The following is a 27,163-nucleotide window of genomic DNA, read 5'->3' on the forward strand; positions in this document are numbered from 1 at the left end:
AGTAGATGAATATTTAATAGTACATTTACTAGATGTTTTTGGGAGGGAAATCACAATATCTGAGAACTATTGTACAGTATTTATGTCTGCTGTTTTATGTTGTGTAATGTCAAAAGATTCATTGTTTTGTCATATTGTTTTTTATATTGTGTCAGATACAGTATGATGTGATTTTTCTTTATCAATTATGGGCTCCAAGTAAGTTAAGCGATACCATGAAGGCAAAAGCTGCCCTTTTGTTTGTCAAATGGATGTCATCTTTTCCAAGTACAACACATTCACAAGTCACATCATTTCAGACTTTAGATGTAGTTTAGCTCATTTCCCTTTGGCCAGATAAACAATGGAGATATACCACACAAAACTGTGTAGAGAATAAAATATTTAAAGCCTGTTCTGATATTTGTTGCTACAATTATTAGTGTTGCACAAATTGCCTTCCTGTGCACAGTTTATTTAAGAGGCTTTTGTACCTTTTTTTTCTCTTTTAAATGAAGTGAGCAGTTCATAACAAAACATGTGAAAGACATGACAACAAATCAGACAAAACAAAAACGGATACTAATTACATGTTCATCATTATACATTGGTGTATGTGTATGTGAGAGAGAGAGAGAGAGAGAGACTGAGATGAAAGGAAAGTTAAAGGAGTTGGTAACAACAATAAATGATAATAAGAAAAAGAAGAAAAAATCCTTACCATTAACAACAGGGGTAATAGTGACGATATTAACATAATAACTCACAATGAACTGAAATTTGTAACTAAATAACCAATAATAATAATAATAATAATAATAATAATAATAATAATAATAACCGCCGGATAAAGGATATTGATAGAATTGATAATGTTGTGGTTGTACAGGGGATACCTCTTACTCACGGCGAGGCAGCTTTTCAACATCATGCTCCTCGCCTATGGAACAGCCTGCCAGGGAACCTCAGGGACGCAGAGAATGTAGACACTTTTAAAACCAGGCTCAAGACCCACCTCTTTAATTTGGCTTTTAACTAATGCCTCTGTTCTATCCACTCAAAGGTTTTATAGTTATATATATATATATATATATATATATATATATATATATATATATATATATATATATATATATATATATATATATATATATTAAGACTATATTGCCAAAAGTATTTGCTCACCTGCCTTGACTCTCATATGAATTTCAGTGCCATCCCATTCCTAGTCTATGGGGTTCAATATGATGTGGGTCCACCCTTTGCAGCTATAACAGCTTCAGCTCTTCTGGGAAGGCTGTCCACAAGGTTTAGGAGTGTGTTCATGGGAATTTTTGACCATTCTTCCAGAAGTGCATTTGTGAGGTCACACACTGATGTTGGACAGAAGGCCTGGCTCTCAGTCTCTGCTCTAATTCATCCCAAAGGTGTTCTATGGGGTTGAGGTCAGGACTCTGTGCAGGCCAGTCCAGTTCATCCACACCAGACTCTGTCATCCATGTCTTCATGGACCTTGCTTTGTGCACTGGTGCACAGTCATGTTGGAAGAGGAAGGGGCCAGCTCCAAACTGTTCCCACAAAGTTGGGAGCATGGAATTGTCCACAAAATGTCTTGGTATGCTGAAGCATTCACAGTTCCTTTCACTGGAACTAAGGGGCCAAGCCCAGCTCCTGAAAAACAACCCCACACCATAATCCCCCCTTCACCAAACTTTACACTTGGCACAATGTATCGTAAGTATCGTTCTCCTGGTGACCGCCAAACCCAGACCCGTCCATCAGATTGCCAGATGGAGAAGCGCGATTGGTCACTCCAGAGAAGGCGCCTCCACTGCTCTAGAGTCCAGTGGTGACGTGCTTTACACCACTGCATCCGGCGCTTTGCATTGGACTTGGTGATGTTTGGCTTGGATGCAGCTGCTCGGCCATGGAAACCCATTCCATGAAGCTCTCTGCGCACTGTTCTAGAGCTAATCTGAAGGCCACATGAAGTTTGGAGGTCTGTAGCGATTGACTGCAGAAAGTTGGTGACCTCTTCGTACTATGCGTCTCAGCATCCGCTGACCCCGCTCCGTCAGTTTACGTGGCCTACCACTTCGTGGCTGAGTTGCTGTCGTTCCCAAACACTTCCACTTTCTTATAATACAGCTGACAGTTGACTGTGGAATATTTAGGAGCCAGGAAATTTCACGACTGGATTTGTTGCACAGGTGGCATCCTATCACAGTTCCACGCTGGAATTCACTGAGCTCCTGAGAGTGACCCATTCTGTCACAAATGTTTGTAGAAGCAGTCTGCATGCCTAGGTGCTGGATTTTATACACCTGTGGCCATGGAAGGGATTGGAACACCTGATTCTGATTATTTGGATGGGTGAGCCAATACTTTTGGCAATAGAGTGTGTGTGTATATATATATATATATATATATATATATGTATATCTTAAGTTTCTTTAAACCAATGCTTCTGTTTTACCATTTTAATGTTTAATATTTATATTTATGTCTTACATTTAGATTCTTTTAATCAATTCTTTTATATCTTTTTAATGTTTCTTATCTATATTTTCCAGTGTTTCATCAGAGGGAGCCCTCTGTGCCGGGGGGGGGGGGGGGGGGGGGGGGGGGGCTGTGGACTCTGGTGGCTGTGGTGCCTTCTTTCACTGGGATCTGCTCTTTTCCAGTGGGTGGGAGTCTCTGCCGCCGCGATGCGGTGGCAGTTGGCTCTCTCCCACTGGTTGGGATGCGGCACTGTGTCACTGGCGCCTGGTTGCCGGGGTTGGCGGCTGCCTCCTGGTACGGATGGCTCCCTGAGACAGCACCTCCTCTTTTACTTCTTTTACTTTTTGGTCCTCTCGTGCTCAGCTAGTCTTTTTAAGCATGTCTGTGCTTGTGGGTGTGCGTGTGTGAGGGGTGTGTGTGTGTGTGTGTGTGTGTGTGTGTGTGTGTGTGTGAGAGGGTGTGTGTGTGTGTGTGTGTGTGTGTGTGTGTATGTGTGTGTGTGTGTGTGTGTGTGTGTGTGTGAGCGGTTGGGTGGGTGGGTGGGTAGGTGGGGGGTGGTACTGATTTTTAAATTTATATGTAAAGCACTTTGTGCTACACCCTTAATGTATGAAAAGTGCTATATAAATAAAGATTGACTGATTGATTGATTGATTGATTGATTGATTGATTGATACAGACAAATATCAATGGACATTGGTTTTCAGGCAATTTGCTGAGTAAAAAAAAGGAAGAGAAACAAAGAAAAAAAGGCTTTTGTAATCTAATATTGTTTACTTCATCTTTAGTCAATGTCTATAAATACTGGGGGAAAAAATAAATATTCAGTTCACAGCTCATGAAGAAAAGAAAAATGTTTTTAATCAGTAACTAACACTGATCCTGCCTACACAGTAAAGATCAGAAAAAAGAAACTCTTGCATTAAATTAGATCAAAAGCTAAAACAGAGCTCACGGTTGATAATAGAGGTTTAATGCTGCAGTTCTATAATTGTTGTTGTTATCGTATAAGTTTCCAACGCCTTCTGATTTCAGTTCTACACTGCAGTTCAATCAAATGAGCGTAGTTTGTTTATGTGAAGGTTCACTGCAAACCAAATTATTTTAATCAGTACATCTGATGATAAAGTGAAGACAGAGCAGGAACACATTCATTATTATACGGAAAATGTATACATTTACAAACAGATCAGTGTGCAGGTCATCGTCCTGAATTATTACATGTCTTCTACAGTTAAGTTTTATGCAAATTTTTTCATGCAATACCCCAGGGATGGAAATGGCATCTCAGCGGCGTCTCAATAGTTCCATTCTGGTTCCGGGATCTCCTGATTTCCAAATGACACACAGCAAGTGATCTGAAACAGAGCTGGTTGTGGAGGTCACATCACAAGACAGGTAAGTTTATGTTGAATACTTGGGATTTTATTTAGTATTTAACTAAATTAAAAAATAGTAATTGACATTTATAGAAATGTTAATTTTTTTCTATAATACTTTATTTCCTTAAATAAACTCCAATATACCCTGTTTTTTGTAATCAGTCCAGTACCCTCTTAATAAATCTGTTGTTTTTGATAATAAGAGTTCAGAAATGTATTAACATATGGTCATTTCACTGTTCTGTCTTACAGATACATGTTACGTCTTCAGAAAGCTGTCCCTTTCATTGGTAAGACAGATAGGAGCAGCAGTACATCTTACAGTACTGATTTTGATGGTGTTTTAAAACTGAAAGTAACAGAAAATTGTTGGTTTCACAGGGATTGTGTCTTTGTTTTTGGTGGTACAACCAAGTAAGTTTCTGTCCAGCACAACCTTTGATTTTACATTTTGGTTCTCATCAAAAATGGGCTTTTTTAAATAATCTAAAACAGGAAATTAATGGTTGGCCAATTAATGCACATATATAATACAGATAAGGAAAATATATGAAATTTATAACCCTAACCTGCTTTTTATTACTGCACACCCAGCACTGTTGTTACTGTGTCACTTGGTAAACATGAATTCATACTTAACCTCCTCAGACCCAACTACGGGTTTTCTGTCCACATTTGTGAACAAGAGTTTCACAACTTTATACAAAAAAAAAGAAAGAAAACTGTCCACCACAAAGGACATTCCATAAAAATTTTAAAAACTGCATCTGGAAAAACTGTTGCATCATGATGTTTCCAATATAGACACTTATTTAATAAAAAACAAAAAAAGCTTATACTTCGCTGGCATGTCCTTGGTCTCAGGAGGTTAAACAAGAAAGAAATGCAACATATGCTGAATAAAATACACTAAAGGTGGTTTTAACAAATACTAAGTTGAATTAAATATATTTAAATCATGTACTGTTTAAATTTCCAACAATTTCAGTAGAAAAATACTATTATTTGAGTAAAACTATGAGGTTAACTAAAATATATTTTAATTAACAGATGCATGATTCACTTTGCAATAAAACTACAACCAGACTGAATTTAAATGAAGTACTATTTACATTTTATTGTCGCTGATAATCACTTAATCCACATGTGCTCAGATGATTTTAATGTTCCATTAAATGACTGTGAAGGAAGGATTCAGTGTTGATGATGCCTGTTGTTTCTTTGTAACTGTGACTGTTGATTTTCTTTCTCTATTTGACATTTTAAGTACCTCAGCAGTACCATTTCATCAACCAGTCCCTGACTTGGTCTGAGGCGCAGAGCTACTGCAGATTAAAGTACACCGACCTGGCCACTGTGAGGAACATGGTTGACAACAAGAATCTGCTGGTCTTCTTGGACGGCCTGGACACACAGTCCTGGATTGGGCTCAGGAGAAAACTGTGGAGAAATTGGAAATGGTCTGATGGCAGCGGGGACCTAGGATTTAAGAACTGGGAACAAGGAGAGCCAAACAATAAGGGAGGGCATGAATATTGTGTAATGATATCTTCCTCTGGCCAATGGAATGATGACTCATGTGAAGCGTTGAAAGATTATATTTGCTCTGAATGTGAGTAAATATGCATCACAGTATTAGACATTATGCCAAAAGTATGTGTGTATCTGTATAAACTACAAAAACTAGACAAACTACAAACTGTAATGGATTTGCACACAAACCACGGGACTTAAGGTTACAAAATAACTATGAAAATTCAGTAGATTTTTAGCTTTGAGTAGTACGAATAAGTTCCTCAAGGATATTTCCATAATTTTCCCATAACATTTACAAGAGGATGCTTGATTTGCACAAATGACTCTTTAATTTGAATGTGATGTTGGGATCCAAACTTACTACATTTCTACAATTTTTACATTTTTAATTGATCACCACTGAACACCATTGTCAAGATAATGTTTAGTCATGTTTTCAAGTTCAGGATAAGAAAAAAACAAAACAGTCCTGTATAATAAATTTATTTATTTATTTATTTATTTGTTTGTTTATGTTTATGTTTATGCATTTGGCAGATGCTTTTTTCCAAAGCAACTTACAGGGGAAAACCAATTAAATCACTCAATCAATCAAATTTTATTTATATAGTGCCAGATCGCAACAAAAAAAAGTTATCTCATGACACTTTATATAGAGAGTTGGTCAAAAACCAGACTCTAAGCCAATTTACAGAAACCCAACAGAATCCTCCAGGAGCAAACACTTGTGACTGGTGACAGTGGTGAGGAAAAACTTCCCTTTAACAGCAGAAACCTGGAGCAGACCCAGACTCCTGGAGGATGGACGTCTGCCTTGACCAGTTGGGGTTAAAGAGAGAGGGTAGAGAAAGAGAGAGCGATAGAGATAGAGACTGGGGGAGAGGGGGAGAAGGGGAGAAGGGGGGAGTAGGGGGAGACACATGGAGGCAGTTGAGGATAAGTGAGTGATGAATTTATTTATTCATTTAATTTGAAATAGAAAAATGGATTCATTCATATTCTTTATCTGTTTTACTCAGGCCTATGACTTCTGTTTTGGCCTGACAAGTTCATATTAAGTAGAGATTATGTTTCATTAGTGGATTTTTTGTTTTTTTGGGACTAACCATCTGTTTTTTTTTCATTAGATGGGGATGATGGCCAAGAAACCTATGTGTATTATACTACCAAAAGACATTATTTTGCGAGTCAAGCGGACTGCAGGAGTCGGGATGGAGAGTTGGCTAGTATAAAAGATGGGTTGGACAGTTCAGAAATTACCAGTGTGACTAAAAGTTGGCAGAGCACTGCATGGATTGGTCTTCATAAGGACCAATGGGAGTGGTCTGATGGAAGCACAACCTCCTTCAGGTATTGGCTGAGCTTCCCTCCTGCTTCAGGGGGCTGTGTTACTGTGTCAATGCCAAATCAGGGGTTCTGGGTTTCATCAGACTGTAACAACAAAGCCACGTTTGTCTGTGGAGGTGGTGAGTAACTGATATACTCTGATTACTGTGTTACTGAGGAATTTAGCATTGTTATTGTTGCATTATTGTTATACTGATTTACAGTAGTCATGAAAAAGTTCTGCCTCAAAACAAAAGGGAATATTTGAGACATAAGAGATTATTAATGACAGTATTATAATATGGTAATTAAAATTTTTAAACTCCAGAAATTTTCACTGGTTACTGTTGAAGTTATTACATTTTGCCTTTTTTTTTTTTTTTTTTTTTTTTTTTTTTTTTTTACTATGGTATTACTTAAAATGTAATATGTCAGATTGTGAGTTGTGTGTACTGAGTCTGACTTCTCAGTATCAGTCACCATGATTTTGTTGCAATACCACAGCTCAGAAAGTAAAGAAGAAAGTCCTAAGGATTCAGGTGGACTCAGGTGTGGATCTCACTAACTTGCCTGTCAGTGGTGAAATCCTGAAACAGGTATTAAAAACTGAAATGATAAAGAGATATTTATAATGCACATACTGTAGGTTGTGTATGCATCTGTATTTCTGAGGGAGAACAACAACACAGGCAGAGATTTAAGATGTAACAGGTTTGTGATAAAGCACCTATAATTACCTGGTTATTCACGTTAATAAAAGTTGTGATAAATGTGATGCTTTTTTTTAACAAATGCATAGACACATGTATAAAAAACAACAGTGGATACATATTCTTTGGTCACCAATATAATACTCAAAGACATGCTATTGCGTTCATAACTGTTTGTTTGTGTTTTTTCTCCTGAGTTGGAGACACGCCTAAGAGAACAGGGGGTGACAGATTTGAGTCTTTACTGGAGAACTGATCAACATGGATGTGCCTTCAGGCGCCAGGAGCAAGAGGTTAAGCCTGCAGGTAAATGTACAATTAATGACAGAATAATTACATTTCTCAATTATTAAAAATAAGAAAAAGAAATATACTGTATGATGACAAAATATGAAAACACTATGCAATACTAGCCAAAAGCTTCCTCTTGTAGAAACTGCTTAGAAGCGCAAATAAAACAAACAAATGAGCTCAGTTATATATAAATGAAATAAATGTCATAGTTCTGCCTCATTATTTAAGACCAAATGGATCAAATAAAGTAATGTGCACTCAAATCTATATTGCACCAGAATCCATGATAAAAATGTATAATTTGACAGGAAATATCTTGCTGAAGTGTTGTTTCATTTGAAACAAAAGACAATACACTTTTATTTTTTGTCATTACAGGATGATAATTATTTAACCAAGGAGTCCTAAGTGAGGAGAGAAATAAGCTCTATCTGTCTGTCTGTCTGTCTGTCTTATACAGTGTGCCCTGAGTGAAATCCCTGTGTTTGTATTTGTAGTTTGCATTTTATATTACTATTATATTTTATTATGTATGTAAATGTGTTTCCAGACCCTGACTCTTGTGTTTTGGGGATTCTCTTTGCCTGCATTGATTCCTTAGTGCCTGGTAAACTTGTTTTTGTCAAAAATAATGTAAAGGTTATATACTTTGAATGTCCAACACGAAGACTGTGTGTCTATGACTGTATTCTTAATGTAACTTTGATCATAAATATTTTTCTCAGCTCTACTTAGAGTCTCACTGAGTTTGCAGCTTTTATACAGGCAGTGCATGGGCAATATGAATACTGTAATAAAATACTTGAATAACATGTTGTTCTTTATGATTTGCTTTACTATGAAATTTCCAAATGCAGTCAATGTGGACATAAATTCATTTCAAATTAATTATATAAAATTAACCTCCTAAGATCCAGCTATGGGTTTTTTTTGTCCACATTTGTTTCACAACTTTATACAAAAAAGAAAACTGTCCACCACAAAGGACATTCCATAAAAATGTAAAAACTGCATTTGAAAAAACTGTTGCATCATGATGTTTCCAATATAAGCAATTATTTAATAAAAAACAAAAAAAGCTTGTACTTTGCTGACATTTCCTGGGTCTTAGGAGGTTAATAAATACACATCATTTGTTTCTACTATAATACCTTCTGGCAGTAGCTGATTGTTGTACATGCAGACAGTCAGTGCTTCCTTAGCAACGCCGTAAATCAAATCTGTTACCGTAAATCGTGTATAAAATGACCCCCAACAAATATGATAATTTGGCATACACGATGATAAAATGTAGTAGTCACGTCCAGTCTAAATTCAAAGAAACTTTCATAAATATAAATTACTTTACGTGGTCTTTCCTCCTTAAACTCTTGTGTAACTTTTGTTGTGTGTTTGCATCAGAGTGCCGCCTGTCTTTTACATACTTTACGGTCCATGTTGCCGGGAGTGACTCAACCACAGACACAATGGAGCTGCAGTGACAATGTAAATAGCAGGTGCCTGTTTCTTGCAGCTCACACAGAGATTTTTTTTGTGTCAGTAATAGATTCGCCACGGCAATGTTAGACTGTTATTTTCATCGGGCTGCCGACAGCTAACTGCTTCTGTGCCAACGACCCAGCCTGTGGTGTTAGACAGCTCATAGCACCGGTAGCTAACCGATTTAGCTCAGCTAGCTTAGCACCTGCTGAAGCTCTGCTACTGGGATTGGCTGCATCTCCACTGGAGGTTACTGGAACTGCCAGGCTCATCTGTATAAGAGATATTATGGAGTTCCCTTTTGACATTAATCAGCTGTTCTCCGAAAGGGTCTCCGTATTGGACCACACTCTTGTTGCAGGTCGTAAATCAGCAGGAAGGTAAGTCATAAGCATGAGGTGTATTTTCACAGTAATTTGCCGGAAAAAAAAAACAGTGAAATGCAATAAAATTATGCATTTAAAGTGGCCCTTGTTAGTACAGACCTGTAGTGTTGATGCACATAAAAAGGATGTTGTAATTCATCTGTTGCTTTTGTTTGACTTAACATTTGTGTTTCTCCCACTTTTTGACAGATTAATCTCAGGGGTTTTGTTAGATAATACATTTAAATATGTGGCTGCTTCAGAAGGCCATGGAAACCCTCTAGATGATCAGCACTTAATGTCAGGTTGAAGACACAAATAAACACTTCCACGCCCATGGGCCATCTGCAGTGTTTCATGTAGCTGACAGTAAGAGGGAGGTGGAGCTTTTTGTGGAAACCCCTGCAAACATAGAGACAACATGAAAACATAGAGGAGACCTTTTTCTTCATCTCAGTCAATAAAGGCTATACTCTGTACCCACTAATTTGATCATAACCCTCTTGTCTGGTCTGTTTCTCTTTGTAGGCCGGATCTCCAAGCCCACATAGCCACAGTTATTGATGAATTAGGAAGAGCCTCGGCTAAGGTTAGTTTCTGTAGCATGTTAAGAGTTGCAGTTGTTTGAGGTTTGTGCATGTATATGTTGTTTAAAGATAGTTATAGAAAATTGTTCCATGTCCTAAAGACTGCATTTAGCCTTCATAACAGCTGATCTAGACTCTGGCAGTACTTTTAAATTGTGCTACTAGATGTGCAGCTGCCAACTACTGCATGTTTGAGAATCATGTGTTATGATTGTGCTATAAAGTTCACTTGAACTGTGCTTAGTAAGGTTAAGATCAGGTGCTTTAGATGGCTCCTCAATCAAATTGAATACTCTCAAAATATTCTATGTTTTACACGGCCTGGTGCATTATGATGGCAGTCAATGTAGGTTGAAATTAAACAATTAAATGAAGCAGCTGAGTGTAATGTGCTATGGTCTCCACCCCTCCCCTGGAAGCCTGGCCTGGTTTTAGTTGTGTGTAATAGTGCAGCTTTCCTTTAAACAAGGAATAGGTCTTCACCTATAACATATCTGAATAATTTTGACTGAATATGTTTCACTTTCATTCAAGGTTTAGAATAAACATTTCTGAATTGTTTAACATTGTGAAACCCCATTGGAGATGGTGCACCAGATGTCTTCATTTAATCTGATGTCCTCAGAGTCCTTGTTATTCAGTGTTTATTAGGTGTTCACACTTCTTGTCAGCTGCATTCTGGTTCCTTTTTGTTTTTTTCATCCTTCAGGTTGACATCCAATTCTTCTTTCAGTCTCTATCAGTTTGCTAGAGAGCATAAGGACTGGACAATACAAGGATTCGTTAGGCGCAAATTGTGAAAGAGTGGTTCAGGAGCATGAGACATGATTTTCACACACGGATTGGCCACCGCAGAGTCCAGATCTGAATCCCACTGAGTCTTTGGGATGTGATGGAGAAGAAATTACACTGCAGTCCAATTCTCCATCATTAATGCAACTCTTAGCCAAAAATGAATACAACCGTGAACCTAAAAAGATTATTGTGCACTGCATGAGCATTGAATGGCATAAAGGGGGCTATAGTGAATGTGTCCTACAGCCTAATTAAAGCTAAAGGTGATTTAATGAAATATTACATGTAGGCCTTTTTTGGCTGGACAGTTTATATAGTTAGTACAGTTCTCGTATTTACAAAAAGACAAACATAAGAAAACCTTACAGATAACCTAAATAGGCCAGTACTGACTTTCATGACTGCCATCGACCTATTAGCAAATGAGATCATACTCAGCGATGGCAGAGGACTGTTTTTCTGTTGTGCATGCTCGTGATATGGTAACTGTGGTATCTGATGGGGGCTGACACTATTAAACTCCAGACATCTCTACTCATTTTAGATCAAGCAATTTGAACATGGGCAGTGTTCAAATGCAAAAGAACTGATGATTTATTGATGTAAATAGTTAATTTCATTTGGTGGTGTCATATAGCATTTGCTGGTGGATTTCTCATTAAAATGAAAGTTTTATTGTATGTAATATGAAATAAAATATAGTCAAACAAAGCAAAGCAGACAAATATGAATAGTGATTTTTCCTAATTTATTAACTTGTCATCAATGTAACAAACAAAAATGCAAGCTTTATGCAAAAATGTGCTGACAGATAAACTGACCTATAGCTGCAACTATGTTCAGTTTAACTTTGTGGTGTAAAGTATTTCAGGTAAATGCAGCGGTGAAACCAAAGGTAGTTAGTTAAGAGATCACATGAAATGCCATTACAGCTACAAAAATTTGTCAATTACTTGTTGACTCCTAAATCAATTGCTTGATATTTTGATAATTGATAATCATTTTGAGTTATTTAAAAAAAAAAAAAAAGTTATAAACTTTACCAGATTTTGTCCTCTTAAATGTGAGTATTTTCTGGCTTATTTTCTCTCTTATGACATTAACTGATTATGTTTTGGGTGTTACCTAACAAAGATATTCTATGGCAAAGTGGTGGGCTTTGGGAAACACTTTTCCATCATTTTCCGACATTTTATAGGTCAGACGTTACTCGGTGAGTTAAAAATATAATTGACAGATTAATCAACACTCAAAATAATTTTTAGTTGCTGCCCAAGTGGCACATAAGGTGTTCTAAATAACTGAATAAGTGGATCATCTGTGTTTAATGTGCACAGTTACGCCTAGAATTGTACGTTTGAGAAAGAAGAAATAATATGTCAACACATCTTTGATAGATAATGAGAAAAGATGTAAGACTAACAGTTTGACAAGGTCTTTGTGTAAAAAAAAAAAACAAAAACAAAAAACAAAAAACAGTTAAAAAGACAGATTAGCATTACGCTCCCCATTGTCATGTCCATGTAGTGAGTGTACATGTTAACAGTGTGGACGCTGGTTCTCCACAGGCCCAACAGCTGACGGCACCTATAACAAGTGCATCCAAGCTGCAGTCCCAGAAGCATCAGCTGTACCTGCTGAAGGATGGAGAAAGTAACGGGTAAATCTCCGTCCTCCACATACACATTGTTTCCACTGCTTGTCTCTGGACTGACTGAGCTGGTCCTCCTGAGCTGGACCCCATCACCCCCTCCCACTGTGCACTGACTCATACTGCCCTCACAGTGCATGTACTGTGCTGTTGAGTCATATGAGACATGCTTTATGCTCCTGGCAGCAGCTCACCTCCCATCAGTCAACTGGAAAGCTGGGTTAATACTTGTGATGTAAAAACTTATTCAGAACGCAGAACCTTAATCAGAGCATCTCACTGTACCCCCTCCCAAACTGCTGCCCCTCCTTTCTTCTTCTTCCAGAGGACGTGGTGCAGTCATGGGATTTCTCAAGGTCGGCTACAAGAAGTTATTTCTGCTGGTGAGTCACTCTTAATTTTCTTTCTGCGGTTCTGTAGACTTCAGTGAACTGTGTGTATTTGAGCTTCCTGTATCTGATGTTTTATTTTTTCCACAGGACCAACAAGGTGCTCATGTAGAGGCCGAGCCGCTGTGTGTTCTGGATTTCTACATAGCAGAGAACTTGCAGCGACACGGCTATGGGCTCGAGCTGTTTGATTTCATGTTGCAGGTGAAGCATTCCTCACTTTTTGGTAACTTTCCAGAACCCAAATTCCTTGTTATAATCAGTGTAATTCCAGCAGCGTGTTCAGTCCAGGACATGTGCAACTAGAAGCACTCGGAGAGCGCAGACCTCTGCCAAGGCTGATCAGTGGCCCCCCCCGTGGGCCCCCCCACGCCAAGGAGGTTATGTTTTTGCCAGGGTTTGTTTGTCTGTCTGTTTGTTTGTTTGTCTGTCTGTTAGTGTGCAGCATAACTCAAAAAGTTACGGACAGATTTTGATGAAATTTTCTGGTCTGCGCCCCCCCCGTGGGCCCCCCCATCCCCGATCACCACCAAAATTTAATCATTTCTTCCTTATCCCATTTCCAACAAACCCTGAAAATTTCATCAAAATCTGTCCATAACTTTTTGAGTTATGTTGCACACTAACGGACAGACAAACAAACAAACAGACAAACAAACAAACCCTGGCAAAAACATAACCTCCTTGGCAGAGGTAATCAGCGGGCTCCACTGTTATCACAGACCAAAGTTATGACGAAACACAGTTATGGTGGGAGTTGGTGTGACTGCACAGACCTTTCTCACTTCACTTCACTGGTGTTTTTAAAAAAGGAAATCCACATATTTCTGAGGTACACTGAAGAGAAATTAGAAATATCTAGGTTTTAAATGCTTTTTTCAATGCAATTGCTTCAAATCACTTTGAAGCAGACTCCATTTGTGTCATTTCCCAAAACATTTGGCCATGACTGGACTTTTTAAGGTTTAATATGTAATCTTTTGTGGCATCTAGCGGTACCATTGTGGATCTGCAGCCGACTGAATATCAGCATTAGAGTCAGGGTTTGTCTGTTCTAGACTTTTTACTTAAATGGTAGTAGCTGTCACCCACATATGGCTCCATAGCAACCCACAATGAACTGGAAAAATTAGATGAGTTATCTGTAGTTAGTTAGCTATAATACTGTAGAGACATATTTTACTATAGTTTTGTCCACCTCCTTAATCTGTCAAAAACACAGTGAGCCTTAAATTAAATGTATGTGTTGTATAAAGCGCTTCATGCATTTTAGAATACATTTGACCAAGGGACTTTTTTTTTCTTTTTATTAGTGATAATTAACAAGCCATTGTGGACAGAAAAACAACAACAACACATAAACAAAAGGAAAACTAAAAAAATAAACAAACCAAAAACAACAACAACGACAACATCATATTACAAAGAAAGAGATAATAAATGTAAAGTATCGCAACTAAACAATATAGATTGTTTAGGTGCGATAGGGAAAAGGGGAAGAGGGGATTGTGAATGAAAGTGAGAAAGAGAGAGGGGGGGAGTGAGGGGGACAATAATAATAAGGGACCAAGGGACTTACTGAAATGATCTCTATGAATCTAGAATCACTGCCATTTGTTTTAATGTTGTCTCTCTTGTTCATCTTTAGCACAAGAATTTAGAACCAGTGTTGATGGCGTATGACAGACCCTCACCCAAATTCCTGTCTTTTCTGGCCAAGCATTACTGCCTGAAACAGAGTATTCCTCAGGTACAGTCTGCCTTTTACTATCACTATCACTATACTGTACGTGAACTGTCTTGTCATATCTTCTTCAAACACTACAACTTCATATTATTTATAACCTCCAGTTCTACAAATAAGTCTTGCTTAACATTAGTTTTCTCCATGGAGCTGAAGACATTGTCATCTGCTTTTATCTGACAATGAAAATCTCATGTCTCGTGACTTTCACTGTGATTGCTCCAGTTTGCTCAGTTATTTTTAGATGTATTATATTTAGTAGAACATTAGAAAAGGGCTTTTTCTGTCATTGTTAATATCAAAGTCAATGCAATATTTGAAACACAGACTCAACACCTGCTGAAAAAATATGCATATACTGAAATCTGGAGGATTCTGTTGGGTTTCTGTAAATTGGCTTAGAGTCTGGTTTTGACCAACTCTCTGTATAAAGTGTCATGAGGTAACTTTTTTGTTGTGATCTGGCGCTACATAAATAAAATTTGATTGATTGAGGGATTTGATTGGTTTTCCCCTGTAAGTCGCTTTGGAAAAAAGCGTCTGCCAAATGCATAAACATAAACATAAATCTTTACACATACAGTGGATGGGGGTAATCTACCACACTGTCGTACCACATGACTTACATTAATTCTGTTTTTTGTCTTTGGTTTTCTATCTTTGTCTTTCTCAGATGTACTGGAAAAAGTAAATTTCCCCTTGAGGATCAGTAAAGTTATTCTGTGTCTGAAAAAATACAAGGTTACTTTGTCTAACTTTAGTCTGATATTGAGGCCCTTCCTTTTAAACTACAATTTGCTGAATAAGAAGCTGTAGAGATGTAGAAGAAGCACTACCTATAAACATATTGTGATAATAGGCGATTATTTAATTCACTTTCTTTTAAATGTTCTGTTGTATTTGCTTTGAGTCAACTTTCTACTGCTTCAGATGAGCCATCTGATAACCTCTGTGATAACACCATGTAGCTGTTATGGTAGCTCCTCTATGGGCAAAAATAACTACTATTTTGATTACTATGATTGACTATTTGTACTAGAGCTGCACAATATATAATTTGAGCATAGACATCGCGATGTACATATGCACAATAGTCACATCGCAGGTCCTGCAAGGTAGGAGATAAATGAACTCAACATGTTCTCATCTAATTTCAAGGGTACCTGACACACCCTGTACGCAGCGATCCACCAATCACAATCGTTCTTAATCAGTTTGGAGTGAGACACTGGTAAAAATATTGAAAAATGAGCAACAAACAAGAGAAAATCACCGTAAATGAAGACTTGGTGCCAAAAAGAAAAGCAATGTCAGTTATCTGGAATTATTTTGGCTACAAGAAGGACGATATTGAAACACATTTTCTGTGTCAATAGTGCTTTTCACCTGTTGCCACAACGAGAGTAGTAGTAGTAGTAGTAGTAGTAGTAGTAGTAGTAGTAGTTTATTCGGTCGTCAGTCACTTCAAACAACAAACAAAAAACAACATATCCATTATTCCATATACAATGCGAGCAAAAGGGTTTGGGCTGAAGTTAAGACTTATTTTGGCTAGCCCCTTTTACAATTAGCACAATGTTTCCACATGAAAGCAAACAAACAAAAGATTTTCAATGTAATCATTGCTAAATATACAACAGAAGAGAATACATATTTAATTTAATTCAGGTAAATCATGTCATCTTTGTATCATCTTTTTCATCTTTTATCATCAATCATCTTTTTAAAGGTTTTAATTGTTTTAGACTGTTTGAATTGGTCTTCCAGGCCATTAACCCCTCTAACGGAAATACATCTACTTTTTTTATTTGTTCTTGCCTTTGCTTTTTTAAAACACATCAGCACCACACAATTATTATATCCTCCTGAATATTTTTTCATATCACAATATATGTGGCAGGGTTAAAAAAAAAAAAATCCCAATGTCAGTTTTTTCTAATATCGTGCAGCCTTAATTTGTATCAAAAAAGCCCAGAAAGATAATTACAGAGTGTTTGGACTAATATGATTTGGTTACACTGTCCACTGATGGTAGAGCAGAACTGACATGTACTCAGTGTCTTTGCCTGGAAGGGAAAGACTTTCCTGTTTTGTGTTTTTTTTGCCATAATCACACCGACAGAACATGCTGATACTCTGTGGGAAATACTGAATCTTCACTGATGGTGATTCTTTTTTAACTTTCTTCAGGTTAATAACTTTGTGGTATTCGACGGCTTCTTCCTCAACCGATCAGGTAACTTTTTCTCTCTGTTATTTCATGTTTTTTTTCTGGTTTGTGGCTTTGGTTACATGAACTAAGCGCAGGCAGGCACTCAAGCATCCTAAAACATGACACCTCTCCTGCTTTTCTTTATCAGCCCTAAATCTGCTTTCTTTTGTTGTACAATACCAGAACAACCACATATGTTTGTGAATACATGATCAGTCACATACCGTTACATATATTCCATGCAACAGCTTTAGAAATTAACTTTTTCTTTTTGGCATCGGAACAAGTTCATCTTTTTTGTGTTGTGTATGTACAGTTTACTGTATATGGGAGAAAAGAATCTGCTTCTGTCATCCTCGTTGTGTAACCTACACCACATTACAGAGAGACATCAGTTAAAAAGGCCACTCGGGGGCAACGGTGCTGATCTGTTATTTCAGTTCCAAAATCTTTTGTTTCACCAAACTCTCCCAGGCACGCTTTCCACTCCTCTGACGGATCAGGGGATGTACGGCTTTTTGTAAGGACTCTCTTTTCTTTTCTCATACCTCCCCAGCATCACATTCCCCGTCCTTTGTCCCTTTATTAGCTCCATGTTATATTTATGATATTTTTGGCCTCACCATTTTTCCTTTCTCATAACATCTCAGCCTCTTTTAGTTACTCTTTCAATCACTTATATTTATTTAGCTACATAGGTGCACTATATGTCATGAAGTTTGTCATGTCATATAATGGACCCACTGTCCTGGGAGTACTGTAGCATCCACAGGTAGCCACAGACTGTATCCTATCTTAAACCCTCACAGAGAACCTGACTGAAAGAAGGATATCTGCCTGCTTCCTGTTCCTGTGATGTGTCTAAACAACTGTCACGCTGTATAGCATTAATGAAAGCAGCCACATGTGGCATTTAAACAAATAAACTATTTTAATGCTGTTACTATGAACAATAACACCATTGTTAAGAAGATGAGTGGCCTCTTTAAAAGTCTGTCCATGGTTTGTATAGAGTATTTTATATTAAATGCCCTCAGTTTGGCTTCAGATGGAAGACGGCGTGATTAGTAAATTTAACAGAAAAAGATTGCAAACACTATTTAGGGGCTAGAGATACAACACATCTGTAACCCACATTAGAGACAATGTATGTTTCTTTTTTTGTGTGTTAATAGGTTACAATATCTAGTTTTTTAGTGCCTATCTTAAACTCAACCACTGTTAATTATACTGAAGTATTTTAGTATTACCAATGAATATAGTTTTAAAAAATTATATAGATGGTGCATGATAATTTCTTCCCAAATTTAGGAGGAAGACTGTAAGCATGTTAGCATATTTTGGATATTTTTGTGTTATTTTCATTTCATCGAAGTTATGTTGTGTGTTCGTTATTGCCAGCTCAAATAAGGTTTAGCCACAGAAAGTTTGTCATTGTGAACTATTTCACATTGATTACTTAAAAAGACTCTTGCCCTGTTCACATTTATTTTGTCACCAAATTTTCTGCCTGGCTTCATCTCTTGGGTTCTATCTCACCAGAGGACAGATTCCAATCAAATGAAATCTGTACTTTATAAAGATGTTAATATTAAATTTTTGGCAGGTTTTAACCTGAGGCCACTCACTATCATAACAAAGGTTTTCTATAATGTTTTGTCTCAAAGATGCTTAAAACCTCAGCTAAACATCAATATAAAAAGTGTAGCTCAACTGGGGACTGTAGTTATCTTGCTCATGTAAATTGCATGGCTGCATGCTGGGTTTTAATCTGCTTTATCTTGAGCAGGAGCTGCTGAGTACAAGCTGTTAAGAAATTAGAAAATCTCAGAGTTTTTATGAATTTTAAGAGCATTAGCACTGCCGCTTAATATTTCACCCAAACTATACCACACTGGCAGAGGGAATACAGTTGTATAAGATCACATGAGGTTGTGTATCTGCTTTTGTAAAAGCGGTTTCTTCTCCACAGTGGGCCAGTTGAGAAAGGTTCCCCTAAAAAAGCCAGACGGAGAGATCAAGCCCTACTCTCTAATGGAGAGAGAAGGTAAACATTTATTTATTTATTTGCAAAAACATGACACAGATCTAATTAACATTTCTGCAAATGGCAAATAGGCTTATTGTGAAAACATAATTCATCCATTTTGGGAGCAGGTGTTTATTTGAGTGTAAGATAAGATGGAATACTGTCTTCAACTAAAACAGCATCTAAATGAAACCTCAGCTCAAGCTGCATTCCCTGCTTTCTTGTCCAGTGGTGCGTCAGGAGCAGAGGACTCTTCCTTGGCCGTTTGCCCCTCCTCACTCCCCCCTGCGGTCGGTATCCTCCCAGTACTCCCAGTCCCTCAGCGTGGGATCCTCCCCCAGCAGGGCACCTCGAGCCGCCCTGGCATCTGCCCCTGGGGGCTCCAGGGACCAGAGCCCACAGTCACCTCATCTAGACCGCTGCAGAGCAAGACGCACCAGGTGAGAGATGACAGGAAACAGCCAGGATTTCACACCTCATTTATAGCTGTTAGTCTGCACTTAAAACACTGTCAAGTGTTGTCGCTGTAATCACAAATGTCATCAGTCCAAGGCACACACTGTAAGGGTTTGTTGAGACGGTACTTAAATGTGACGTTCCTTGTTGAAATCATAATTTATTTCAACTATCAACATAAAATATATACCTTAGTGTATTTCTGGGATAATGTCAGTTTTTCCTGTTTTTCTAGTTATATGGTTCCTATGGATGAAATTATTTCTAACGAAAACTTTTTAGACTAGGGTCCTATTCAGACCTGACTATAATGTGTCTTTGGTGATCCATTCCTTATATGTCTGTTAGGGCCTGGTATTAGAATTCACCTCCACATGTGTCTCCAGTGATCACTTATAAAAGGCTCTCACTTCCCAGCTCTATATGCAAATAAAGAAACCCTTTTATAGCATAAAACATGGAGTACCCATATATAGCATCAGTCTGTCCCAGTACATATTTGTGTTTACACTGGTAAAAGAATGCAGTCTACCTCTGAATGAAGTCTGAGTAATCATATCTTTACACATGGTCAAGTTTTTTTTTCTCATTTTGAGATCCAATCACTTTGGATTTATTTTTTATTTATTTATTTAACCTTTATTTAATCAGGTAAGTTAGTTGAGAACTGATACTGCCAGGTCTGAACAAGGCCTAAAAAACATATGGTGTTTTCAATGCTGGCTGCTTACATTACTCTTCAGCCCTGATACAAATGTCTGTTTAAGTGTTAAAACAGGCAACAGAGTGGTGTAGTGGTTAGCACTGTGCTCTGACAGCAAGAAGATTCAAGAATATTTATTGCCATGTGTACTCATAAAGAAATTTAGACAGGCGGTTCTTGACCTAGAAGGTGCAAACTTAAATACTCAGATAGATTAAGTTAAAACAGTATAAATACAATATGACCACACAATATAAAACACAATATAAGAATATGCACAACATATGTAAAAAAAAAAAAAAAAAGGAAAATGTAAAAACAGGTTGTACAGTGGAATATAATGTGCAAATGAATAGCAACAGAGAGTAGAAGGCATGTCCTCCCACCGTCTAAGGCACAGGTGTTAATCATATGGCTTGTGGGCCAAAACCGATCTGCCAAAGGATCCAATCCAACTCGTGGGATGAATTACACTGAAGGGTATCAAAATAATTTTATTTCAGGTTCCACATACTGAACAACTTGATCTAAAGTGGGTCAGACCAGTAAAATATTATCGTAGTAACCTATAAATAATGACAACTCCAAATTTTTCTCTTTGTTTTAGTATAAAACTATAAAATTACATGAAAATACAGTCACGGAAGAAATTATTAGACCAGCAAAAGTCATCAAAAACAATGGTTATGCAATCAAGTACTAACTCCTGTGTGTATCATGTGACTAAAACAGACAGAAAAGAAAACATGGAATGTCTAAAAGCACTGTTTTTGTCAGTACCATGCCATAGATACTGATGTGAGAACTTAAGTGATTTTGGTTATTATCAAGAAAACATGGAAAATGGATAGATATCAGCTCTGAAATTAAACTCTTATGAACTGTTTTTGTTGTTATCATATTTGTCCAAACAAATGTACCTTTAGTTGTACCAGGCATTAAAATGAACAAGAAATTGAAGAACATAAGGGTGGTCTAAGAATTTTTCCGTGACTGTATTTACATTTAGAAACTATCCTTTCACAAAAAATGTGAATAATCTGAACAAATATGAACAACCTGGAATGTCTTAAGAGAAGTAAGTGCATTTTCAACATTATTCTGCCTGTTATTAAATATTTTATGTATTTGTGGATCCACTGTGATCTGTAAGTTGTAATGCACATGTGTAAATGATAAACAGAGGCATGATATTATAAAAATTGCACTTATATTTCTTAAGACATTTCAGATTGTTCATGTTATTCACATTTTTAATGAAACTTTGTAGATATAAACATTATCATAATCTAATTGAAATTTTTTCCACTGTTATTTTACTGGTCCTGCCCCACTACAGATCATATTGGGCTGAATGTGGAACCTGAACTAAAATGAGTTTGACACCCTTGGTCTGACGACATGAATCTTGAATAGTCTAAATCACCTGTAGGTGTGACTGTGAGACTGAATGGTCTGTATGTTCTGTACGTCTGTATGTTTGTTTGTATATGTCAACCATGTGATGAACTGGTGGCACATCCAGGCTGTTCCAGATAGTCTCCACCGTCCCAGTGTCCCTCTAGAGGATAAAGCAGTTTGGAAAATGAATGAACGAATAAGTGCTGACCCAGTGTGTCTCCTGCTGTACAGTACACACAAACACAGAGACAGTGTCAGGGTTGTTCAGCTTGGCAGTAGGATGCTAAATTCTTCTCTTCATTTGCTTTTATTGTGTTGAGCACAAAGAGGCAGCCTTCGCACTCCACTCAGTCTGCCCGACTAGCGCTTTCTAAACACTGTCTCTTTCTCTCTCTTCCCCTTTTCCTCATTTATCATTCATCCATTCTCTCTTTATATTCTTTTACCCGATTAATTGACACTGTGCACTCTGTCTCTTCTTTTCACTGTCATCATTGTCTGTAATACTTGAATAGTTCCCTTAACAGATCTCAGCTGGGCTTCCATTGACCATCCTCTGACTGACACCGCAGCCTCTTCCTTTAAAGGAACCACTGCGGCGTCGTAGTTTGTTTCAGTGTCACAGAGAAGGGGAGTCTGCTGTTGTTCTTACAGTGTTCATTTGACTCAAAGAGAGATGTTCTCAGAGGCCTTTTTAAACCCAGTTATTACCCTGCAGAGTGGAACATGATGACTTTGTCTTATCTGCTTGCCTTTTGTAGAACCCATTAAAATATCTGCCACAAAACTGCAAATGGGAGTCTGCCTTTTGTCATGCAGCTGTTACACACACGAATGAGCATTAAACCAAGTGAACTGGAGGGTTAGAGCGGCACATTGTACTGCACCCTGTCATGTTTTATTTATTTTCTATGGATTTTATTTCAGTACACCATTTATACATTTTTCATTTTTATTTCTATTTTGTGATATTTTCCTCAGTTTTGTAATCATGCCCTTTTTTTTCTCTTTGTTCCTCTTTTTTCTTATTGTCATCTTTCCCTACTGCTCTTTCATTCCCTCCTACTCCTGTACTTTCTCTCCTTTACCCTGTTTTCTATGTTTTGGTTTTCCTCTCATCTTCCTTGCTGGCTGTTGCCATTTCTCTGGTAGCCAACAGGGTCTTGTTGCCAGATGCAGCCTGTACAGTCGCCACATGGACAGCAGTGCTGTTGGACTGTTGGACAGACACCTGCCAGGTAAGATGCACTCAATGAGCTCCAATAAAAAGGTCCTCTCATGTCATTTCAGTATGACTACATTTACCTAATACAAAATACTGGTACACTATAGGATACAGACTGGGGCCTTGAGGGACCCTTTACTAAGCCCCACCCCCAATAGTTACTGTTGCTATCCAACCTTTGCACTTCATTATGTCAATCTCTGGTATTTTTATTGATATCATGAAGATATTCCAAAGGAAACCATTGGAAATGTCACTTTCACAGTTATGAAATAGCTGATCGTTAAACTAAATGGACTAGATGAGATATCTTCACAATATAGTGTATAATTAATATGTGATATAATTTCTTTGGGAATCCCTGATCTTTATCTGATAGTTAATTTAATTATTGTATCATCATAAAACAATGGAAAAATTCCTTTTCAAGTTCTCAAACATCCTCAAATTAAAATGTACACAGCCTATCATTTGTGTTTTTGTGAGTTTTTGAAGATCAGAAATTCTCAGTCAGTCTATGTATTGAATGACATTGTCACTTTTAACTAACATTCTGTTAAATAATGACTTGAACTAGTGACAAAACAGTGGCATAATGAAAGTGGCTAAACATAAATATCTATGAAATGTTTATATCTGTATCTCTATTCATACATTGCTTTTGCCAGCATATGTGCAGAAGGTTTTTGACAAACCTCCTGTGCCTAGTTATGATTGGTTACATAGGACTGGATAGTAACTATTTTTGGGAGGGTCTTAGCAGGGTCAGTTACCTCAAGTGCAGGAATGTCTTTCATTTGAGGTCAGCAATTATTGTGAAATCCCAGTGTTTCATTAGTAGAATTGAGCATATCACTGCAAAAGTCTAAGTCTTACAAAGTGTATTTTTCTCATTTCTAGTCAAAATATCTTGTAACACTTAAAATAAGACATAATCACCTGAATAGTCACTTTTCAGTGGTATATAAAAACTTATTTTTAGAATTAAGAATTAGAATTAAGCAAAAAAAAATCTTAAATTAAGCAAAAAAAATCTGCCAATGGAACAAGATATTTTGACTAGAAGTGAGAAAAATACACTTGGTAAGATTTAGTTTTTTTTGAGTGATTTTAGTACAAAACCTTATTTACATGTACTCCCATTTGTCCTGTTAAGAGTTAATTCATTGCAAAATGAATACCCCTTAACCCTGTCAAATTAACAGCCCTGTCTCATGCCCAGTATTCTAGGTAAAAACACACAAATATTGCACTAGATCTTAACAGTGAAAACACACAAACACCAGGTCTTATTGTACTAAAGATGGTATATTTTCAGACTGTTTGTTCGAGATGATTATCTTTTATCCAAGATTCCTGGTAAATAAGCTAAGTAATACAGTCAGGGAAAAAAATATTAGACCACCCTTGTTTTCTTCAATTCCTTGTTCATTTTAATGCCTGGTACAACTAAAGGTACATTTGTTTGGACAAATATAATGATAACAAAAATAGCTCATAAGAGTTTAATTTCAGAGCTGATATCTATCTATTTTCCATGTTTTCTTAATAATAACCAAAATCACTTGAGTTCTTACATTAATATCTATGGCACTGTACTGACAAAAACAGTGCTTTTAGGCATTCCATGTTTTCTTTTCTGTCTGTTTTAGTCACAGGATGCACACAGGAGTTAGTATGTGATTGCATAACCATTGTTTTTGATGTCTTTTGCTGGTCTAATAATTTTTTCCGTGACTCTAAGTTAGGTTAATAGTGATACCATGGCTTTTTTTGGGAAAATTGTGATATTTCATGCAAAGAATCCAGAGCAGTTAACCACCATCAGTGGATTTGTGAAACGTCAGGTGCAGTGCACTCAGACACCTCTGCTCACCTTCCTCACATGTTAGCAACCTTGTGCCTCCTCAGGTCTGAGAGCAGTGGGAGATCAGTCATACGCTCTGGGATACACAGACACACACAGGTCGGCCAATATTCACACACCACAATGCAGGTATTTATACTAACACACTAGATATTTTACAGTTAAAGGAAGGAAATGAAGGAGTTTTAGTGATTCCTGACCCTGTGTGCAGAAGTTGGAGGTTAAAACAACATGAACTGTGGTCAAATAAGACACCCCATAGTAAAAACTGACAGGTGTATATTTTCACTGCTGACATTTTTGTGAAACTCCACAATCGTTAACTTAAAGGTTCTTTTTGTTTTAACCATGGAGATTCCTCAAGTTTATACATTTTTCTGGTCTCCTGTGTTTCATTTGTATACCTCTGTACATAAAATTCTGTGATTATTATTGTCTCCATTTATATCTCCTCGTTTGTCCCTGTGCTTTAATCACTTCACTTCTTCATCCAGGTCCCATCCACTCTCACTGCCTCCGCTGTCAGCAACAAAGAATGATGCAACCTGCATTCAGACCTCCTTAGGCAAGATGCAACTAGATGATACAGATGACCAAGTCTGCAGCAGTGAGGAGGACATTAACGTGGCAGACGGTTCACAGTGTTCAGAAAGAGGTGTGCTGGTCAACCAGAGGCATATGTTGAGAAAGGAGAGTGATAGACGCACAGGTGACTGGTCCTGGACTGTCGGAGTGAACGGTTACACTGCTCAGTGGGTGAAGCAGAAGCAGGAATATAGGAGCACCCGCCCCTGGTGATGGGGGTCTTTGTTGGCACAGGACATTTGTCCCACCAGTCCAGTATGTTCATTCATTCCATCCATTTATTCAGATCCAAAGATAGAAGTTTAAGCAGTTATTTACTGACAGTGATGCAATGGTGCTCTAGTTTCTGCTCAGTCATCAGGTGAGATGCCGTTAACACATGCTGTTAACTCTTAACGAAGGTCAAAGAGGGGCATTAAACTGTGAACCACTTCACCTAAAAGTGTTAGAGCAAACTGGTGTCAGGAGCTAGTTATGGAACTGCGTCACACCAAATGCCATCGAACATTCAGCCAACATCAACATTCCAGTGAACGGCCCAGGTCACTGTAGAAACACACTGGACAGCTGAGATGTTTACTGTGGTTTCACAGTAGGTGTAAGGTTGATGTGAAGGTGTTAACTGTTACACTGTTTTGCACTTCTGTGAAAACACCTCTTTAGCACTGGGATCCAAGCTGTGGAAGTAGGTTAGATGAACTATTTTCCTTCCTTGAGTGAACTGTACCTGTGGTCAAGCTCTGACTTTACATCTGTTCACACAGCATCAGCTTTACACTGGCCCTTTACTTGGCTTTATGGTCAAATATCCACAAAACTAAGGACATTCCTGTTAGCTTTGGCCGTACTTTTTGTACCAATTATCAAATGTCAGCTGGTAACATGGCAATCACTTTAGGCCCAGGGTGTCCAACCCTGGTCCTCTGGGCCAGTATCCTGCATGTTTTAGATGTTTCCCTCTTCCAACACACCTGACTGTCATTATCAGGCTTCTGCAGAACTTGATAATAGGCTTACCATTTGAATCAGGTGTGTTGGAAGAGGGATACATTTAAAACATGCAGGATACCGGCCCTTGAGGACCAGGATCGGACACCCCTGCTTTAGGCATCATACAGTGTGTTGTCATAGTTCCCTTGAGCATATCAGCGTACTGATAATCAGTATTCAGTCAAAAAGTGGACCTGAGTACACTTTCAAAGTGCCAGTGTGGCTGTAGCTCAGAGCCTTTTTTGTGACTTAAAATGTGCATTTGTACCCATTTATAAGATTCCTCATGAATATGAGCAGATGAACTTTTGTACAAATATGCTTGAAGCATACTGAAACCTACGCCCAGTGAATGTTAGACTCACAATGCTTTTTATTTTGACAAATAAAGTAAACCCTTTGAGCAAAACTTAGTGGCCTTATGGAAGGTGAGTGTTTTCTTTTGGTGATTGAATTGGTTAGGCACACAGGTCGAAGGGCTGGTTTTTGCAAAATTAGAAAAAAAAACCTGTAAACTCAGAGTTAACATTGGATGAAACTATTGAATGCTGGAGAAATTGAAGGTATAAAAGATATGACTGTGGGGAGATGGGCATAGGAGGAACAAAACAAAGGTGAAAGGACTTAGTTGTCAAAAGCCCTTTTTTTTGTTACAGATATGATTATCAGCAAGGAAGGAGGCCATTAACTAAATTTGGAATTGATATATAATTGTAAACAAAATAATAAAACAAAAAACCCTCAGAATTGTGTCAGATTTTTTAGTAGCTCAACACAAAAGTTAGTGATCTATACCTTTAAGATGACTCTAAAATTAAATAAATTGATATTATTTCCACTTACTATGTGCTAAAAAGTCAGACTGAGAGGGTGATGGGGTTGTATACAGGATCATCTGCAGAACCATATGAAAGGGTTAGTTTGTGTTTTGTTTTTACTGCTTCACCTAAAGAAGA

At 37.6% G+C, this 27,163-nt stretch overlaps 2 protein-coding genes across 9 annotated transcripts; both read left to right on the plus strand.

The window, feature by feature from the left end:
• The first annotated feature begins 4,119 nt into the window (after positions 1-4,119).
• On the plus strand, positions 4,120-7,826 carry LOC115428140 (C-type mannose receptor 2-like). Its single transcript, XM_030146989.1, has 7 exons — positions 4,120-4,153; positions 4,245-4,277; positions 5,131-5,479; positions 5,628-5,644; positions 6,527-6,865; positions 7,230-7,321; positions 7,633-7,826. Exons 1-7 carry the CDS (start codon positions 4,120-4,122, stop codon positions 7,786-7,788), a joined length of 1,020 nt encoding a protein of 339 aa, XP_030002849.1. The 3' UTR covers positions 7,789-7,826.
• A 1,328-nt stretch (positions 7,827-9,154) lies between these two features.
• atat1 (alpha tubulin acetyltransferase 1) lies at positions 9,155-26,115 on the plus strand. Of its 8 annotated transcripts, none has more exons than XM_030147545.1 (13): positions 9,156-9,588; positions 10,102-10,162; positions 12,524-12,615; positions 12,932-12,989; positions 13,086-13,199; positions 14,644-14,745; positions 16,930-16,975; positions 17,426-17,471; positions 18,924-18,998; positions 19,210-19,420; positions 22,693-22,778; positions 24,677-24,761; positions 25,127-25,299. In XM_030147545.1, exons 1-13 carry the CDS (start codon positions 9,497-9,499, stop codon positions 25,169-25,171), a joined length of 1,113 nt encoding a protein of 370 aa, XP_030003405.1. In that variant the 5' UTR covers positions 9,156-9,496; the 3' UTR covers positions 25,172-25,299. The 8 variants fall into 8 exon arrangements, with proteins under 8 accessions (XP_030003403.1, XP_030003405.1, XP_030003406.1 ...); XM_030147546.1 differs by having other exon boundaries at positions 24,677-24,731; XM_030147543.1 differs by lacking the exon at positions 17,426-17,471 and having other exon boundaries at positions 9,155-9,588; positions 24,677-24,731; positions 25,127-26,115.
• Positions 26,116-27,163: the final 1,048 nt, after the last annotated feature.

Source organism: Sphaeramia orbicularis, chromosome 11 (assembly GCF_902148855.1).
Source record: "Sphaeramia orbicularis chromosome 11, fSphaOr1.1, whole genome shotgun sequence".
Lineage (NCBI taxonomy): Eukaryota > Metazoa > Chordata > Actinopteri > Kurtiformes > Apogonidae > Sphaeramia > Sphaeramia orbicularis.

Excerpts from the sequence above, each read along its gene's own strand:
- LOC115428140 (XM_030146989.1), top strand. The coding sequence starts at position 4,120 with ATGTTACGTCTTCAGAAAGCTGTCCCTTTCATTG. Across the intron at positions 4,278-5,130 it reads GTTTTTGGTGGTACAACCAA|TACCTCAGCAGTACCATTTC; the intron begins GTAAGTTTCTGT and ends TGACATTTTAAG. Across the intron at positions 6,866-7,229 it reads CACGTTTGTCTGTGGAGGTG|CTCAGAAAGTAAAGAAGAAA; the intron begins GTGAGTAACTGA and ends GCAATACCACAG.
- atat1 (XM_030147542.1), top strand. The coding sequence starts at position 9,497 with ATGGAGTTCCCTTTTGACATTAATCAGCTGTTCTCCGAAAGGGTCTCC. Across the intron at positions 13,200-14,643 it reads TGTTTGATTTCATGTTGCAG|CACAAGAATTTAGAACCAGT; the intron begins GTGAAGCATTCC and ends GTTCATCTTTAG. Across the intron at positions 14,746-16,929 it reads TGAAACAGAGTATTCCTCAG|GTTAATAACTTTGTGGTATT; the intron begins GTACAGTCTGCC and ends AACTTTCTTCAG.